This window comes from Peromyscus maniculatus, chromosome 8, assembly GCF_049852395.1.
Source record: "Peromyscus maniculatus bairdii isolate BWxNUB_F1_BW_parent chromosome 8, HU_Pman_BW_mat_3.1, whole genome shotgun sequence".
Classification (NCBI taxonomy): domain Eukaryota; kingdom Metazoa; phylum Chordata; class Mammalia; order Rodentia; family Cricetidae; genus Peromyscus; species Peromyscus maniculatus.
The window spans coordinates 39,261,826-39,279,101 of record NC_134859.1 but is presented as its reverse complement, the minus strand read 5'-3'; the positions used below and the strand labels follow the sequence as shown (position 1 = coordinate 39,279,101).

At 45.3% G+C, this 17,276-nt stretch overlaps 1 protein-coding gene across 2 annotated transcripts in view; it reads left to right on the top strand.

The window, feature by feature from the left end:
• Positions 1 to 14: 14 nt before the first annotated feature.
• The window catches only part of Slc36a3 (solute carrier family 36 member 3), a 35,377-nt gene continuing 18,115 nt past the window's right edge, over positions 15 to 17,276 (top strand). The window contains exons 1-4 of one of the 2 annotated variants that reach the window (XM_042284017.2): positions 15 to 554; positions 1,499 to 1,589; positions 3,945 to 4,033; positions 16,865 to 16,960. In XM_042284017.2, the coding sequence (XP_042139951.1) occupies positions 400 to 554; positions 1,499 to 1,589; positions 3,945 to 4,033; positions 16,865 to 16,960 (431 nt within the window). In that variant the 5' untranslated portion in view covers positions 15 to 399. The remainder of the gene's footprint in view (positions 555 to 1,498; positions 1,590 to 3,944; positions 4,034 to 16,864; positions 16,961 to 17,276) is intronic. The other variant, XM_042284018.2, reaches the window with a different exon arrangement.

Here is a 17,276-nt window from a genome sequence, read left to right as displayed (position 1 = left end):
TGGGGCTTGTTCTTGCCAGAGGCAGTGAACCCTGAGCCTGAGCCCACAGCCAGGTGCCAGAACTTCCAGGCTAATGGTCCCTTCCTCCTCCCAGTCAGTGTTCCCTGTGGACCTGTCATCAAGGGCTGAGCTGGGAGACAGGCTGAAAGTGTGTGAGTCCCGTCAAGGCAGTCCTGAGGGGGATCCGTGACGCTGTCCTAGGTGCCTCAAGAGCCCGGAGAGGCACCCTCAACTCCAGCTTCTCCAGGCACTGTCCTCTGACTCCCACACTCAGGACTACACCCAGGCATCAGGAGCCAGCACCCAACACCTGCTGTGTGGCTTCTCCTGATGAAAGACCACGGCGGGCACCTTCCAGCCTGCTGGAGCTGAGTGCCATACCTCTGCTACCTGCTCACCATGGGGAAGATGTCGCTGCTTAGAAAAGATGACAACTGTGAGCGGAATTTGTTCAGCGTGTGTAAGGCCACCTCAAGCAGCAGCAGCAGCAGCAGCAGCAACAACAGCCTTGTCTCCCCACAGAAGGACCCTCCAGAGGAAGCCGATGCACTATTGTGAGTGGTCCCATTACCCTTCCAGGGCAAGCACAGCCGGACTTCAGCTCCAAAGGGCCTCCTCATGTTCCCCATGACACAGCAAAGCTCTAGACCTAAGAATATGACTGTAGCTCTGGAGAGTTGTCAGAGAATATTTGCATATACCGTATTTCCTAATTCTTGCAAAGAACCCGCATAGATTAGCCCGCGGTCTGTAGCCTGAGCTGCGGGACATAGAGAGCACACCCCTGACCCGGGAAGGTGTTCCCCTCTGCCGGGTCTCTATCCCAGGCCCTCTCCCCCACAGACATAGATCTTCCTGTAAACAATTGCCCCACGTTCCATTTTTACTGCCCCAAACTCAGACAGATAGAAGATGTTCTCCAGACAGAGTCTCACTCTGTAACCCAGACTGGCCTCAAATTTGCAATTCTCCTGCTTCAGCCTTCTGAGTTCTGGGATTGCCGGAATGCCTCAAACCTGACAAGCAATGGTGATATTTTTACATCCAATCCTAAAATGCCGTTTATGTGAAATCTACAACTACTTATTTGACGTGTCTTTGAGAGTACAGAGACAAGCTAGAGCTGGAGCTCAGGGCTACAGCCCTTACCCACTCCGCCTAAGGACCTGGGTTCCAGAGATGGGGGGGGGGCAGAGAAACGGAGAAAGTGAGACACACACACACAGAGACAGACACACACACACAGACACACAAACACACACAGTCACACACACACAGAGACACACACACATACACACACACACACACAGACATACACACACACACAGTCACACACACACACACACACAGAAATGCTGGGGGGTGGGGATGGATCCAGCCCTCCCTCTCCAGTCCCTCTCCTCTTCCTTTTCCTTCCCTCCCCTCCTTTCTCCTGCCCTTGTCCTCCCCCCCCATCCCTTCCACACAATATTCTCTTCTCTCACTTTGCCCACCACAGGTTTATGCAAATCTTTATCCACCTTTTGAAAAGCAACATTGGCACAGGGTTCCTGGGGCTTCCCCTGGCCGTGAAAAATGCTGGATTGTTGGTAAGAGGCACCATGGGCTAGGAACTAGATTCATCCAAGTTGTGGTGAGGGGAGATAAGTCTCTAGACCTCTGTGGTGGGGTGGCTCTGGGGGACTGGGCTCTGCAACAGCATCTGTGCCCATCAATTCCCGGGAGCCAACCAGGAAGCACACTGAGCACTCCTGGAGAGGGCAGCTGTTACTCAGAGTCCAGCTGCACCTGCAGAATCCCTGTCCACCAACTCTCCTCCCTGGTCCCTGGGGTATTATGTCTCCCATCTCCCCTTTGACACTGCAGACCTCCTCCCTGTAAACTCGTGTGTGCGTGCGTGTGTGTGTGTGTGTGTGTGTGTGTGTGTGTGTGTGTGTGTGTGTGTGTCTGTGTGTGTGTCTGTGTGTGTGTCTGTGTGTGTGACTCCTGTTTCACACCATCTCATGAAGTGCCAAGTGGTGCTGGGAGGCTGTAGGTCAAGGCCAACTTAGACTATGGAATGAGTTTCGAGGCAGCCTAAGCTACATAGTAAGACTATCTCAAAAAGAAAACAAAACAAAAAACCCACAAGGGTTGGGGATGTAGCTTAGTTTCAAGACTGTTGGAATGAAACCCTGGGTTCAATCCTAAGCACTGAGAAATAAAAGTCAGGATAAAACCATCTGATGGTGTATGAGATAGGGGCGAGGCATAGGAATAAGGATGTCCCCATCAATCCCCATGTCCCCTACACCCACCTGCACTATCTCCTGGGTTATGCCTCCTTTCAAAAACTGTACTGTGTCCTACAGACGTGAAAGCTGTCCCTTACATGTGTCTCCTCTGGAGTCCTTAGGAAGCTTGCAAAAGAAAGCCCCAGTGGTGCCCATGAGGACAGATTGATGCCATGGGTAGAATTTTTCTTTAGTCTGCTTGTCTTCCCCAGGCCTGAGAAGTGGTCCCTTGCTTCCTCCACCTGATTTCGATGACTAACAGTCCCAGCCAGAGGGAGGAGCCTCTACTTGGGAGCCCTCTAGGTTCTAGATCGATGTCTGCAGAAGAGTGTTAAATGTGTGTGGCCTCAGCCAGATTGTCTTTGCCAGCGAGCTCCGTGATGTCCTTCTAGCTTTTTAGATTGCCCTCTTTGCCTCCAAGAGTTGTTGGGTGATGTGGAGACCCTCCATCCCCTTCTGACAGTGATCCAGCTGATGAACGCTTACTGGGTCATTCCAGGAGTGTGCCTGGCCCCAGGGTTAAAGATTGCAAACAAGAAAGGTTCTGCCATGTGGAGGCTGCCTCCTTGTGGGGTCTTACAGCACTCTTGACCCCTCATTTGTTTGTGACAAGATAAACAATTGTCACCCAGAACATAGCTATAAAGTCACACATTGTGCCCTTTGGTCACATCCGGAAGACTGTGATTCACAATCAACCTTGCTTCTGAAATGGGGTCTGACAAGCAGACTCGCTGGAGCAGCTGTCCTCAGCTGGGGAGAGTGTTCTATACTGGCTCCACTCCCTCCCCCAACAGTCTGCGATGTCCAGGAACAGTTTCACTTGTCAAATCTTGGGGGGACGGTCCCTGCCCAGGGGTGCAGCCACGCCCCATCCTGTATTACACAAGGTGGCTCTTCCAAACAGACTCACCTGCCATAGTGTCCCTGGGGCCTGTTGATTAACTATCCTGAGAGAAGGGCACTCCATCACAAAAAGAACCTTGGTCATTAAGCAAGGTCTTTAAGGGTCTTAGGAGGGCTGAGGCTAAGCTGTGTAAAGGAATTAAGTTTAGCATGGGGATTCTGGAAGAGTATACCCGGAGGCTGATAAAAAAAAAAAAAAGGCCTGGGCTGTGTGGGGTATTGAACTCTTTGCCCTGGAAGGACATTCCTAGCCAGTGTGGGACGGCCAGTCAACAGTGACACTAAAAAAGGATGTTTGAACACAGCCTCCAGGGCAGAGGACGCTGAGCTTGCTGCTCATCATAGACAACTTCTGGTTGGTTGGTTGGTTGGTTGGTTGGTTGGCTGGTTGGCTGGCTGGCTGGCTGGTTGGTTGGTTGGTTAGCTGATTGGTTGGTTGGTTAGCTAGTTGATTGGTTGGTTAGTTGGTTGGTTACAGAGTCTCCCACATAGCTCAAACTGGCCTCAAACTCACAGTGATCCTCCTGCCTCAGCCTAAGTGTTGGCATTCTTGGCACGTGCCTCCATGTCTAGAAAGTTTTCTGTCTGCTTGGGGGCAGTGCTAGGATGGAACCCAGGGTGTCACACCTGCTAGACAAGCCCCTATCACTGAGCTACAGCCCAGATAGAGACTTGCATTCTGCAAAGAGCCTAGTGTCCAGTACTAGGCTGGGCTGTGGATGTAGCTAGATTTCATCTCACTGTCTTCCTGTCTTGTCCCTCTAGGTGGGGCCTATCAGCCTCTTGGCCATCGGGGTCCTCACAGTGCACTGTATGGATATCCTGCTGAACTGTGCCAGCCACCTCACTCAGAGGTCAGAGTCCACATCTCTCACCCCATGAGCTCCATCCATTCCAGGGCCTCTTCTCCAGGCTACCACCTCTGCTGCTCTGGATCCTCCAGAGGTGGCAAAGGGATTGCAGAAGAGTGTTGTGGAATAGAATATCTGTTTGTTTAACTATGTAAAGATGTGTTGCATTTGTTGCTGCTGCATTTGTTTAACTATATAAAGACATGTTGCTGTTTTACCTTGCCTTCCTAAGGCACCTGATTGGTCTAATTACAAAGATGAATGGCCAATAGCTAGGCAAAGGAGGGATAGGCAGGGCTGGTGGTCAGAGAGAAAAAGGGGGCCAGCCAGCCAGTTGGGGGCAAGCTGGCTGGTAGCCAGCCAGCAGTGGTCGGGGTGGGGAGCAGCCAGGCATGGAGGAAGCAGGAAAGCAGAATGGACAGTATGTAGATGAGGTAAATGAGCCTCAGGGCAGCACATAGAAATGGGTTAATTTAAGTTTTAAAAAGCTAGTTAGAAGCCTGGCAGTGGTGGCGCAAGCCTTTAATCCCAGCACTCGGGAGGTAGAGGCAAGCGGATCTTTGTGAGTTCAAGGCCAGCCTGGTCTACAGAGCAAGATCCAGGAAAGGCACTAAGCTACACAGAGAAACCCTGTCTCAAAAAACAAAAAACAAAAAGCTAGTTAGAAACAAGCCTAAGCTAAGGCTGAGCATTTATAATTAATAATAAGTCTTTGTGTCATGATTTGGGGGCTGGCAGTTCAAGAAAGCCTGCTACAGAAGAGTCTCAAGTTGTCTTATAGTCTGAGAAGAAATGGCCACACAGGCTCATGTGTTTGGATACTTGGTCCAGCTGATGTCACTGTTTGGGGGAGGCTGTAGGAAGTTAGGAGGTGGAACTTGTGGGAGGAAGCCTTGTGCTTCCTGCTCACACTCTGTTTCCTAATTTGTTGGTGTGGGGGAGCTCTAGTCTCACACTTCTACCCTGTAAAATCCCTGATGGCTTTCAAAGCATGGTGGACTGTGCCCCCTCAAACTGTGAGACAAAATAATCCCTGCCTCCCTTAAATTGCTTTGTGTCAAGTGTATGGTTACAGCAGAATAAGGTCAGGCCAGTGGTAGAAGCTTACCTAGTGTGTGTGAGCCCCTGGGTCCCTTCCCCAGCACCTCCAAAAGAAGCTAATGTGGCATCTTGGTGTGGGCCCAATTCTGCAGTTATCGAGTTGGAAGCCACTCTGGCTCCCACACTGCTCTGAGCCTCACTCTCTTCACATGGAGTCACCAGAGGTAACAAAATATGCAAAAGTGCCCTGTGAACTACTGGGTATGTGCAAGACCCTCAGACAAGCCTCCTGGTTCATTTGGGCTTTTTTTTTTTTTTTAAATTTTTTTAATCTGTATGTATGTGTGTACCTTCATGAGTTTATGTGTGCCATGTGTGTGCAGGAGCCCCCTGAGGCCAGAAGAAAGAATCAGGTCCCCTGAAACTGGAGTTACAGGTAGTTGTGAGCCACCATGTGGGCACAAGGTACTCTGTAAAAGCGGTTAAGTACTCTGAACCACTAAGTCATCTCATCAGCGCCACCTTTTATCTGAGTCAGGGTCTCATGTAGCCCAGGCTCGCCTCAAGGTCACTATGTAGCTGAAGATGTCTTTGAATTCCTGGTCCTCCTGTCTCCACCTCCCACGTTCTAGTAAGAAAGTCATGTGAGTCCATGCCCCATTGATACAGTGCAGAGGATCGAACTCTGGGACCTATGTCTGAGAGGTACTCTATCAAATGAGCTACAGTCCCATCCCATTTACCTTTTCATCTCCCTAACCCAATACAGGTACATTGTCAGGGCCACTTGTTCCAGGAAAACCCTTTCTAGGCAAGTTAATAAAAGTGCAAAACTCAGTTAGCCTCGCTGTGAGTGGTTTACAATGGCTTCAATCATTAACTGCACATCTAGGGACTCTGAAGCAAGACTTAGTGGATGGGAGAGCCTGCTGCTCTCCCAGAGGATGCAAGGTAGTTCCAGCACCTACATTACGTAGCTTCAGGGGATCCAAGGCCCTCTTGGAACTTCTCCATTGGTACCTGAACTCACATGTACATACTCACACACAGACACAGGTTTATACATCCGAAATCTTAATATAAAAATCACTGAGAGCTGGAGAAACAGCTCAGTGGTTTCTTTCTCTGAAAGAAAAAAAATACAATGAAAATATACAATACTGAGCTCCTCAGGACCCAGCCACTCGAGTTACATTCAGTATGTCCTTGGAAGTGAGGAAAGGCCTTATACAGAAGTCAAAGCAAAGCAACTCAGAGGCTGAGGCAGGAAGATTGTCAGTTCCAGGCCAGCCTGGGCTATATCACGAGCATTTTTGAAGCAAAGATATTAAGTAGAAGTTAATGTAATGGATGGGGATGTAGCTCAGTGGTAGAGCACTTGCCTGGCATGCAAGTTCGGTCTCCAGAACTCATCATAAAGCCAAATAAACACAATCCAAATAGTGGATGTGCCTGGAGTGTGTGCTAGCCACACTCAACCCCGAGAGCCCTTTCGGCTCGTGAAACATGTCATCAATCATGGTGTTTGCTCATTCAGCAGTCATGTGAATGGTGCAATTCTGTTGAGCTAAGGGCTTTTCAAGATTTCTGTACTCCTTCCAGGAACCCCCAGGATAGAGACTGTTTTTATTCCCATTTTACAGGTGAATACACTTAGGCTTAAATACCTTGCCCTGGGTCACACAGCTGGGAAATGGCAGAGCTGGTCTCTGAAGACCTGTCTAACTTCATTCTTTTTTTTTTTAAATTAGTTCTTTGAAAGTGTCATACAAAGTAATTTGATCATATTCAGCCCTCCCCTAGTTCCTTCCAGACCTACCCCCTCCCCTCCCACTCTGTAGTACCCTTTTTCTTTTCTCTTTCCTTTCTCTCTTTCTTTCTTTCTTTCTTTCTTTCTTTCTTTCTTTCTTTCTTTCTTTCTTTCTTTCTTTCTCTTTCTCTCTCTCTCTCTCTCTCTCTCTCTCTCTCTCTCTCTCTCTCTCTCTCTCTCTCTTTCTTTCTTTCTCCTCCCTTCTCTCCTTCTTTTTTTTTTTTTTTTTTTTTTTTTTTTTTTTTTTTTTTTTTTTTTCAATTTTTATCTTTTTATGCCAATATGTTATAATACTCTGTCTTTTTGATGGTTGAGTGGAAGGAGTGTGTCTAAGTATTTGCATGTAGGTAGGTATGGGGTGCATATGCACCTATGAACATGTGTGCACACGTGGCGACCAGAGGTTGATGTTAGGTATCTCTCTCAATTGTTCTCCACTCTGTTTATTGAGATAGGATCTCTTGCTGATTCAGATAGTCTAACTAGCCAGTCTGCTCTGGATATCCCCTCTCTCGGCCTTCCTCGGATTACAGGTGGGGCACTATATCTCTCTGGCTTTCATGCGGGTCCTAGGGATCTGAACTGTGGTCCTCACACTTGTCCAGCAAGCACTTCATCCACTGATCCACCTCTCCTGCACAATATGTAGTAACGCTCTCGCAGTAAAGAATAGCAGGGGCAAACTGGAGCTTCCGGTCAGCTCTGCAGTCACGACAGGAAGCAACGGGTACTCCAAGGTATATTGTGTGGCTGAGCTGTGGTGTCTGGTAGTTCACATAGGCGCAACATGGTTTGGTGTACAATAGAGTCAGCTTGACCCCACCATGAGTCAAGGCATCCGTTCTTATTTAGATCTGTCTTCCGAGTGCCGTGCGGCTAATGGAAGGAAGATTCTCTCTGTGTTTTGATCCTCTCTGATTTCTTAGCTGGATTAAGCAGATGGCCCTTAGCACGGGACCACCTGTATTCAAACCACAGCCCATCTTTAGTGATCAAACACAGTGGAACATCAAATGCGCAGGAGCATTTGTTCGAGGTCTGAAGTTCAAGTATAAACTCGAGGACCTTCTGGAGTCGGCCATTCCTCTAGCACCTCGCGATGTTCATCTATCTCGTTGATGCCATGGAGATAATAGGACCTGCTCTTCAGAGTTGCTGTGAGAGTTACATCTCAAAATTGTACATAATGTGTTCAGCTCTGGGTCTCGCAAATCGGTGAGTCTCGGTGTGAGCTGCCACCAGCGTCCTTGTGCTGGACACCTCCTATGTGACACTTCTGTTCAGTCTCCTCTCATTCCAGGCACTGCTGCAGTAACAAGGTCATTGTCCCCACTGCCGGGGTCACACAGGTGCGACCTGAGAGTCCAATAACTTTGGATCTACGCTAGGGCTTCTCACCTCCCACCCCAAACATGTTGTTCCCACAAAGAAGGAAGCCTTTTGCTAGCATGCATGAAGAGATGCATTGAAATTGCAGTCGCATTCACACAGTGGAGAGGACCTTCAACTGCTGTACTATGGCAGAACCTCACTCTTCACAAAGATATGACGATGTTCTACCCCAAGACTATTTCATCCATTCTCTATTGGCATGACCAAATACCAGACTGGTTGGCTTGCAAAGAATACAGGTTTATTTGGGTCCCAGCTCCAAAGCTAGGAATTCCAAGAGCGTGACACGAACCACTGGTGAAAGCTTTCTTGCCACATTACACAGTAGAGGGCCTCTAATGAAGGTAGCCTGGCAAAGGCAATGGCTTGGGCTTATTTCAGCTTCTAGTTTGAGAATCCATTATGTCGGGCAGGACATGGCAGCAGGGGCTTGAAGCAGCTGGTCCCATTGCCTCAGAAGACTAGATCCCAAGTGGTAAAATATGGACACCCATGAAGCTGTTCTGAGGCAGAAGAATCTCCCTGACTTCTTCAATATCACAGCAGCTATTCAGAGGGCCTGATCCAGCTGGGAGCCCCTCAGTCTTTGGTTCATAGTTCATGTGTTTCCATTCATTTGGCTATTTTTTTTCAATAATTGAGTAAAACTGAAATTTATTATATGCCACAGTCGTCCTACGGACCTCCATGCTATATATATATAGCCTCTATGGTTCTATGGGTTGTGGTCTGATTGTTCATTTTATATCTAGAATCCACCAATGAGTGAGTACATACCATAACTGTCTTTCTGGGTTTGGGTTACCTCACTCAGGATGATATTTTCTAGTTCCATCCATTTGCCTGCAAATTTCATGCTTTCATTGTTTTTCTCTGCTGAGTAGTACTCCATTGTGTATATGTACCACATTTTTTTCATCCATTCTTCCGTTGATGGGCATCTAGGTTGTTTCCAGGTTCTGGCTATTACAAATAGTGCTGCTATGAACATAGATGAGCATGTATCTTTATGGTATGTATCAGCATTCTTTGGGTATATGCCCAAGAGTGGGATGGCTGGGTCTTGAGGTAGTTCGATTCCTAATTTTCTGAGAAACCGCCATACTGATTTCCACAGTGGTTGTACAAGTTTACATTCCCACCAACAGTGGAGGAGTGTTCCCTTTGCTCCACATCCTCTCCAACATTGGTTGTCATTGGTGTTTTTGATCTTAGCCATTCTAACAGGTGTAAGGTGGTATCTCAGAGTCGTTTTGATTTGCATTTCTCTGATGATTAAGGATGTTGAGCATTTCTTTAAATGTCTTTCAGCCATTTGTAGTTCTTGTTTTGTGAATTCTCTGTTTAGCTCTTTAGCCCATTTTTTAATTGGACTGTTCAGTGCTTTGATGTCTCGTTTCTTGAGTTCTTTATATATTGTGGAGATCAATCCTCTGTCAGATGTGGGGTTGGTGAAGATCTTTTCCCAATCTGTTGGCTGTCTTTTTGTCTTATTGACTGTGTCTTTTGCCCTGCAAAAGCTTCTCAGTTTTGAGAGGTCCCATTTATTAATGGTTATGCTCAGGGTCTGTGCTGTCGGTGTTTTATTTAGGAAATGGTCTCCAGTGCCAATGCGTTCAAGAGTGCTTCCTATCTTCTTTTCTATTAAGTTTAGTGTAACTGGATTTATGTTTAGGTCTTTGATCCACTTGGACTTGAGTTTTGTGCATGGTGACAGATATGGATCTATTTGTAATCTTTTACATATTGACATCCAGTTATGCCAGCACCATTTGTTGAAGATACTTTCTTTGTTCCATTGTATAGTTTTGGCTCCTTTGTCAAAAACCAGGTGTTCATATGTGCATGGATTAATGTCAGGGTCTTCAATTCGATTCCATTGGTCCGTATGTCGGTTTTTATACCAGTACCAAGCTGTTTTTATTACTATAGCTCTATAGTAGAGTTTGAGGTCCGGGATGGTGATGCCTCCAAGGGTTGCTTTATCGTATAGGATTCTTTTAGCTATCCTGGGTCTTTTGTTTTTCCATATAAAGTTGAGTATTTTTCTTTCCAAGTCTGTGAAGAATTGTGTTGGGATTTTGATGGGGATTGCATTGAATCTGTAGATTGCTTTTGGTAAGATTGCCATTTTTACTATGTTAATCCTACCTATCCATGAGCATGGGAGATCCTTCCATTTTCTGATATCTTCTTCAATTTCTTTCTTTAGAGATTTAAAGTTCTTATCAAAAAGGTCTTTCACTTGTTTAGTTAGTGTTATCCCAAGGTATTTTATATTATTTGTGGCTATTGTAAAGGGTGATGTTTCTTTGACTTCTTTCTCAGCCCTTTTATCATTTGTGTATAGGAGGGCTACTGATTTTTTTGAGTTGATCTTGTATCCTGCCACTTTACTGAAGGAGTTTATCAGCTGTAGAAGTTCCCTGGTAGAGTTTTTGGGGTCACTTATGTATACTATCATATCATCTGCAAATAGTGAAAGTTTGACTTCTTCCTTGCCAATTTGTATCCCTTTGATCTCCTTTTGTTGTCTTATTGCTCTAGCTAGAACTTCTAGTACTATATTGAATAAATATGGGGAGAGTGGACAGCCTTGTCTTGTTCCTGAATTTAGTGGTATCGCTTTGAGTTTCTCTCCATTTAATTTGATGTTTGCTGTTGGCTTGCTATAAATTGCTTTTATTATGTTTAGAAATGTTCCTTGTATTCCTATTCTTTCTAAGACCTTTATCATGAAGGGGTGTTGGATTTTGTCAAAGGCTTTTTCAGCATCTAGGGAGATGATCATGTGGTTTTTTTCTTTCAGTTTGTTTATATGGTGTATTACATTGACTGATTTCCGTATGTTGAACCATCCTTGCATCCCTGGGATGAATCCTACTTGGTCGTGATGGATGATTGTTTTGATGTATTCTTGGATTCGGTTTGCCAATATTTTGTTGAGTATTTTTGCATCAATGTTCATGAGGGAGATTGGTCTGTAGTTCTCTTTCTTTGTTGCATCTTTGTGTGGTTTGGGTATCAGGGTAATTGTAGCCTCATAAAAAGAGTTTGGTAGTGTTCCTTCTGTTTCTATTGTGTGGAACACTTTGAAGAGGATTGGTATTAGTTCTTCTTTGAAAGTCAGGTAGAATTCTGCACTGAAACCATCTGGTCCTGGGCTTTTTTTAGTTGGGAGACTTTTGATGACTGTTTCTATTTCTTTAGGGGTTATTGGTCTATTTAAATGGTTTATCTGGTCTTGATTTAATTTTGGTATTTTGTATTTATCCAGAAAATTGTCCATTTCTTCCTGGTTTTCCATTTTTGTGGAGTACAGGTTTTTGAAGTATGATCTGATGATTCTCTGGATTTCCTCATTGTCTGTTGTTATGTCTCCCTTTTCATTTCTGATTTTGTGAATTTGGGTGTTCTCTCTTTGCCTTTTGGTTAATTTGGCTAGTGGTTTGTCTATCTTGTTGATTTTTTCAAAGAACCAACTCTTTGTTTCATTGATTTTTTGTATTGTTCTCTTGTTTTCTATTTCGTTGATTTCAGCCCTCAATTTGATTATTTCCTGGCGTCTATTTCTCCTGGGTGAGTTTGTTTCTTTTTGTTCTAGAGCTTTCAGTTGTGCTGTTAATTCATTGGTATGGGATTGCTCCATCTTCTTTATGTGTGCATTTAGAGCTATGAATTTTCCTCTTAGCACTGCTTTCATAGTGTCCCATAAGTTTGGGTATGTTGTACTTTCATTTTCATTGAATTCTAGGAACTCTTTAATTTCTGTCTTTATTTCTTCCTTGACCCATTGATGTTTCAGGTGGGTATTATTCAGTTTCCATGAGTTTGTGGGTTTTCTATAATTTTTGTTGTTATTGAGTTCTAACTTTAAGGCTTGGTGGTCTGATAAAATACAGGAGGTTATTCCAATTTTTTTGTATCTGTTGAGATTTGTTTTGTGTCCAAGCATGTGGTCAATTTTTGAGAAGGTTCCATGGGGTGCTGAGAAGAAGGTATATTCTTTTGTGTTAGGATGGAATATTCTGTATATATCTATTAGGTCCATTTGAGTCATAACATCTGTTAGGTCCTTTATTTCTTTGTTAAGTTTCAGTCTGGTAGATCTATCTTTTGGTGAGAGTGGTGTGTTAAAATCTCCCACTACTAATGTGTGGGGTTTGATGTGCGTTTTAAACTTTAGTAGTGTTTCTTTTATGAATGTGGGTGCTTTTGTATTTGGAGCATAAATGTTTAGAATCGAGACTTCATCTTGGTGGATTTTTCCTGTGATGAATATGTAATGTCCATCCTGGTCTCTTTTGATTGATTTTAGTTTGAAGTCTATTTTATTAGATATTAGGATAGCTACACCAGCTTGTTTCTTAGGTCCATTTGCTTGGAAAACCTTTTCCCAGCCCTTTACTCGGAGGTAGTGTCTGTCTTTGGAGTTAAGGTGTGTTTCTTGTATGCAGCATATGGATGGGTCCTGTTTTCTAATCCATTCTGTTAGTCTGTGTCTTTTTATAGGTGAGTTGAGACCATTGATATTGATGGATATTAATGACCAGTGATTGTTAATTCCTGTTATTTTTTTGGTTGTGTTGTGTTGTCCTTCTGTGGTGTATGTTGGTGTAGGATTATCTATTGCTTGATTTTTCATGGATGTGTTTAGCTTCTTTGGGTTGAATTTTCCCTTCTAGTGCTTTCTGTAGGGCTGGGTTTGTGGACAGGTATTGATTAAATCTGGTTTTATCCTGGAATATTTTGTTTACTCCGCCTATGGTGATTAAGAGTTTTGCTGGGTATAATAGTCTGGGTTGGCATCCATGGTCTCTTAGTGTCTGCATGAGGTTTGTCCATGATCTTCTATCTTTCATAGTCTCTATTGAGTAGTCTGGTGTTATTCTGATGGGTTTGCCTTTATATGTTACTTGGTCCTTTTCCTTTGCAGCTCTTAATATTTTTTCTTTATTCTGTGTGTTTAGTGTTTTGATTATTATGTGGCGAGGGGACTTTTTTTTTGGATCCAGCCTATTCGGTGTTCTGTAAGCTTCTTGTATCTTCATAGGTATTTCTTTCTTTAGGTTAGGAAAGTTTTCTTCTATGATTTTGTTGAATATATTTTCTGTGCCTTTGAGTTGGTATTCTTCTCCTTCTTCTATCCCTATTATTCTTAGGTTTGGTCTTTTCATGGTGTCCCAAATTTCCTGGACGTTTTGTGTTAGGACTTTTTTGTCTTTATTGTTTTCTTTGACTGACGAATCTATTTTCTCTATCGTGTCTTCAGTGTCAGAGATTCTCTGTTCCACCTCTTGCAATCGGTTGGTTATGCTTGTTTCTGTAGTTCCTGTTCGTTTTGTCAGGATTTCTATTTCCAGCATTCCCTCAGCATGTGTTTTCTTTATTGTCTCAAATTCATTTTTCAGATCTTGGAATGTTTCTTTCATCTGTTTAATTGCTTTTTCTTGGCTTTCTTTGATTTCTTCCCATTTTTTGTTCGTTTTTTCTTCCATTTCTTTAAGGGAGTTTTTTATTTCCTCTTTAATGGAGTTTTTCATTTCCTCTTTAAGGGAAGTTTTTATTTCCTCTTTAAGGGAGTTTTTTATTTCCTCTTTAAGGAAAGTTTTTATTTCCTCTTTAAGGTAGTTTTTCAATTCCTCTTTAAGGAAAGTTTTTATTTCCTCATTGAGGGAATGTTTTATTTCTTCTTTAAGGGCCTCTATCATCTTCTTAATGTCATTTTTAGGGTTGATTTCTTCTGTTTCTTCTGTCATGGTATGTTTAGGTCTTGCAGGTGTAGAATCACTAGGTTCTGATGTTGCCATGTAGGTCTTTATGTTGTTGCCTGTATTTTTGCACTGGCGCCTACTCATCTCTTCCTCTGTGAGGTGCAGGTGGTGTCTGTGTCTGAGAGTGCCTCTCTTGTTCTAATTTTTAGTCTTGGTTTAGTAGGGGTTCTTGGTTAAATTGGTGCTATTGGGCTATTTCTTCAGGGGCAGCTGATTTCGATCGGTGAATTATATACTTATGATTCTGGTGATCTGGTTTGGTGTCTGGGTAGCGCCTTCTTCTGTGTTCTCAGGTCACTTTTTGTTCATTTGTCAACTCCTCAGCTGATCTTGTTTCTTCAGACTTTAAACTGTAGGCATCTGAATCCTCTCCCAGATGGGTTTCAGCTGAGCAGGGTAGTCTCACCAACACCTCCAAGTTGTTGGGTTTCACAGGATCAGCAGCTGGGCCCTGGGTTGTCCTCAGACGGAGTGTTCAGATTCGTTCTGGTTCTGACCCACGGAGATAGCTTCTTCCCCAGATGTTGGGGTTAGGGGCGTCCCTGTTCCAAGCTGCGTCTGCTTGTCTCCGTCCCTGGGCCTGTTTACCTCTGCGGTCCGCCGCCGGGCCTGTATGTCCCTGTCGGCCGCTGTACGTCTACCTCAGCGGGCTGCCGCTGGGCCCGTCTTCCTCCACAGGCCGCCGCCACAGGCCTACCTGCGTCTGCTTGTCTTCGCCGCCGGGCCTGTCTACCTCTGTGGGCCGCCGCTGGGCCTGAATGTCTCTGCCGGCTGCCGCCGGGCCTGAATATCTCTGTCGGCTGCCGCCGCTGGGCCCGTCTACCTCAGCGGGCTGCTGCTGGGCCCGTCTACCTCCGCGGGCCGCCGCCGCAGGCCTACCTGCGTCTGCTTGTCTCTACCGCCGGGCCTGTCTACCTCTATGGGCCGCCGCTGGGCTTGAATGTTTCTGCCGGCTGCTGCCGGGCCTGAATGTCCCTGTCGGCCGCTGCCGCCGGGCCCGTTTACCTCAGCGGGCCGCCGCTGGGCCTGAATGTCTCTGCCGGCTGCCGCTGGGTCTGAATATCCCTGTGGCTGCCGCCGCTGGGCCCGTCTACCTCCACCGTCCCCCGCCGCAGGCCTACCTGCGTCTGCTTGTCTTTGCCGCCGGGCCTGTCTACCTCTGTGGGCCGCCGCTGGGACTCGCTTGATCTTCTTATTAAGCTCTTGATCCTCACGGTGACCCTTCCTGCTTTAGCGATCCTCTTCAGCTAAGAGAGAGGAAACTCATTCTTATGTATGCTAACCTGTTTAAAATCCAGGGATAGTGGTGGGCCTTTGTCATCCCAGCAGCGATGGGCAGATCACTGAAGCTCACTTGCCAGCCAGTGAAACCTACGTGGTGAGGTCCAGACCAGAGAAAGGCCCTGTAATTCAGCAGTCAAGAAGCTAAGACAGGAGAATCACAAGTTGAAGGGTAGTTTAGTCTTCAAAGTAAAATGTTTTCTCAAAAACTCGCCGGATCCTCAGCTGGTCTTGTCTCCTCAGACTGGAGGCCTCTGAGTCCTCATCCAGAATGAATCTCAGCTGAACTGTGTTGCTCCAAAGCCTGAATGCTTAACCAGCCAAAATCCTCCCCTTCTTTTTATTATTAGACCCATTCCTCACCATCAGGGAATCTCCGGGTGCCCCCTCCCAAGCCCTCGGGGCCCTCACACCTCCTGCAGGCACCAACCTGCCCACAGTTGCATCAGTCTGGCTTTGCCCTTTGGCTGAACGTCTCTCCTTTTTCTCTGACACAAAGACAATGGTCTTTTGTCCAACTAGGGCCTTCTGCCATTTTTGTTTGGGTTATTTCCCAGGTTGTCTTTAATTCTTTATGTAGTCCAGAACGAACTTGATCTCAGGATCTCCTGTGTCTGCCTCCACAGTCCTGAGATGACAGACACACACCAGGTCCAGTGGGGTGCTGGTTAGAAGGCTCCATAAAAGTCCTGAGCCTCCTCCCTCTCCCCCAGCCCTGTAGTTAGCACTGTGCATGTGGCATCTGGTCAGCAGTAACTGCTCCTCTCTGCTCCCACTCAGGGCCAGAAGGGTCCTTCTGCAGAGCCACCCACTCCCCCTTAAAAACTTAAAAATTGGGGGCTGGAGAGATGGCTCAGAGGTTAAGAGCACTGACTGCTCTTCCAGAGGTCCTGAGTTCAATTCCCAGCAACCACATGGTGGCTCAACAACCATCTATAGTGAGATCTAGTGCCCTCTTCTGGCCTGCAGGCATACATGTACATGCTGTATACATAATAAACAAATAAATCTAAAAAAAAAAATAAACCAAATAAACAAATAAAATTCTCCCAAATCGAAGTGTCAAATTTACTTTGAAAACCAAAACAGTCATTGGCTGGCCATGCCCACTCCCCCTTCTCCTCCACCTCGTCTCCTGCTTTGCTTATTTAAACTAGTGCACCAATACTGCTTATTCCAAAGAACAAAACCAAGGAAATCTTCTTAAATATTGTGTTTAAAGCATGCTACTGAGCATATGTATGACTGCAGGAATGTGGGGAGAGAAGAATCAAGAGTTCAAAGTCATCCCCAGATGCACAAATCCACCCTAGGCTACATGAGACCCTGTCTCAAAAAAAAAAAAAACCATAAGTGCATAAAAATTGTATAAGCTAGTAACTAACTGCTGAAAGTTGCATTAATGGTACTATTATTAGAAAATTCACAGAACACTCTACGCTATCACACAAATACACAGCAGTCACCAGCTTAGGCACATACTATACCTTTAGCCAAAGTGTTTTAACTTATGCATCATTTGTCCTTTCATCCTAGACTGCAGAAGAGTTTTGTCAGCTATGAAGAGACCACAATGTACAGCCTGGAAACATGCCCAAATCCTTGGTTGAGGACGCACTCAGTGTGGGGCAGGTACCGGTCACAAACACTCACAGGGATGAAACCATGATCACACCCCCACCTACCCTGTCTTTATGTCTGCTCCCACAAGTTTGTTTTCTTTTTAATTTTATGTTTAATTATATCTATCTGCATGTTTATATGTGAGCATGTGTACATGAGTGCAAGTTCCCAAAGAGGCCAGAAAAGAATGCCAGATCCCCTGGAGCTAGAGTTATGGGCGGTTATAAGCCACCTGATGTGGGTGCTGGGAACTGAACCTGGGTACTCTACAAGAGCATTTGCTCTTAGTGAGCCCTCTCTCCAGCCCCTGTTTGCATAAGTTTTT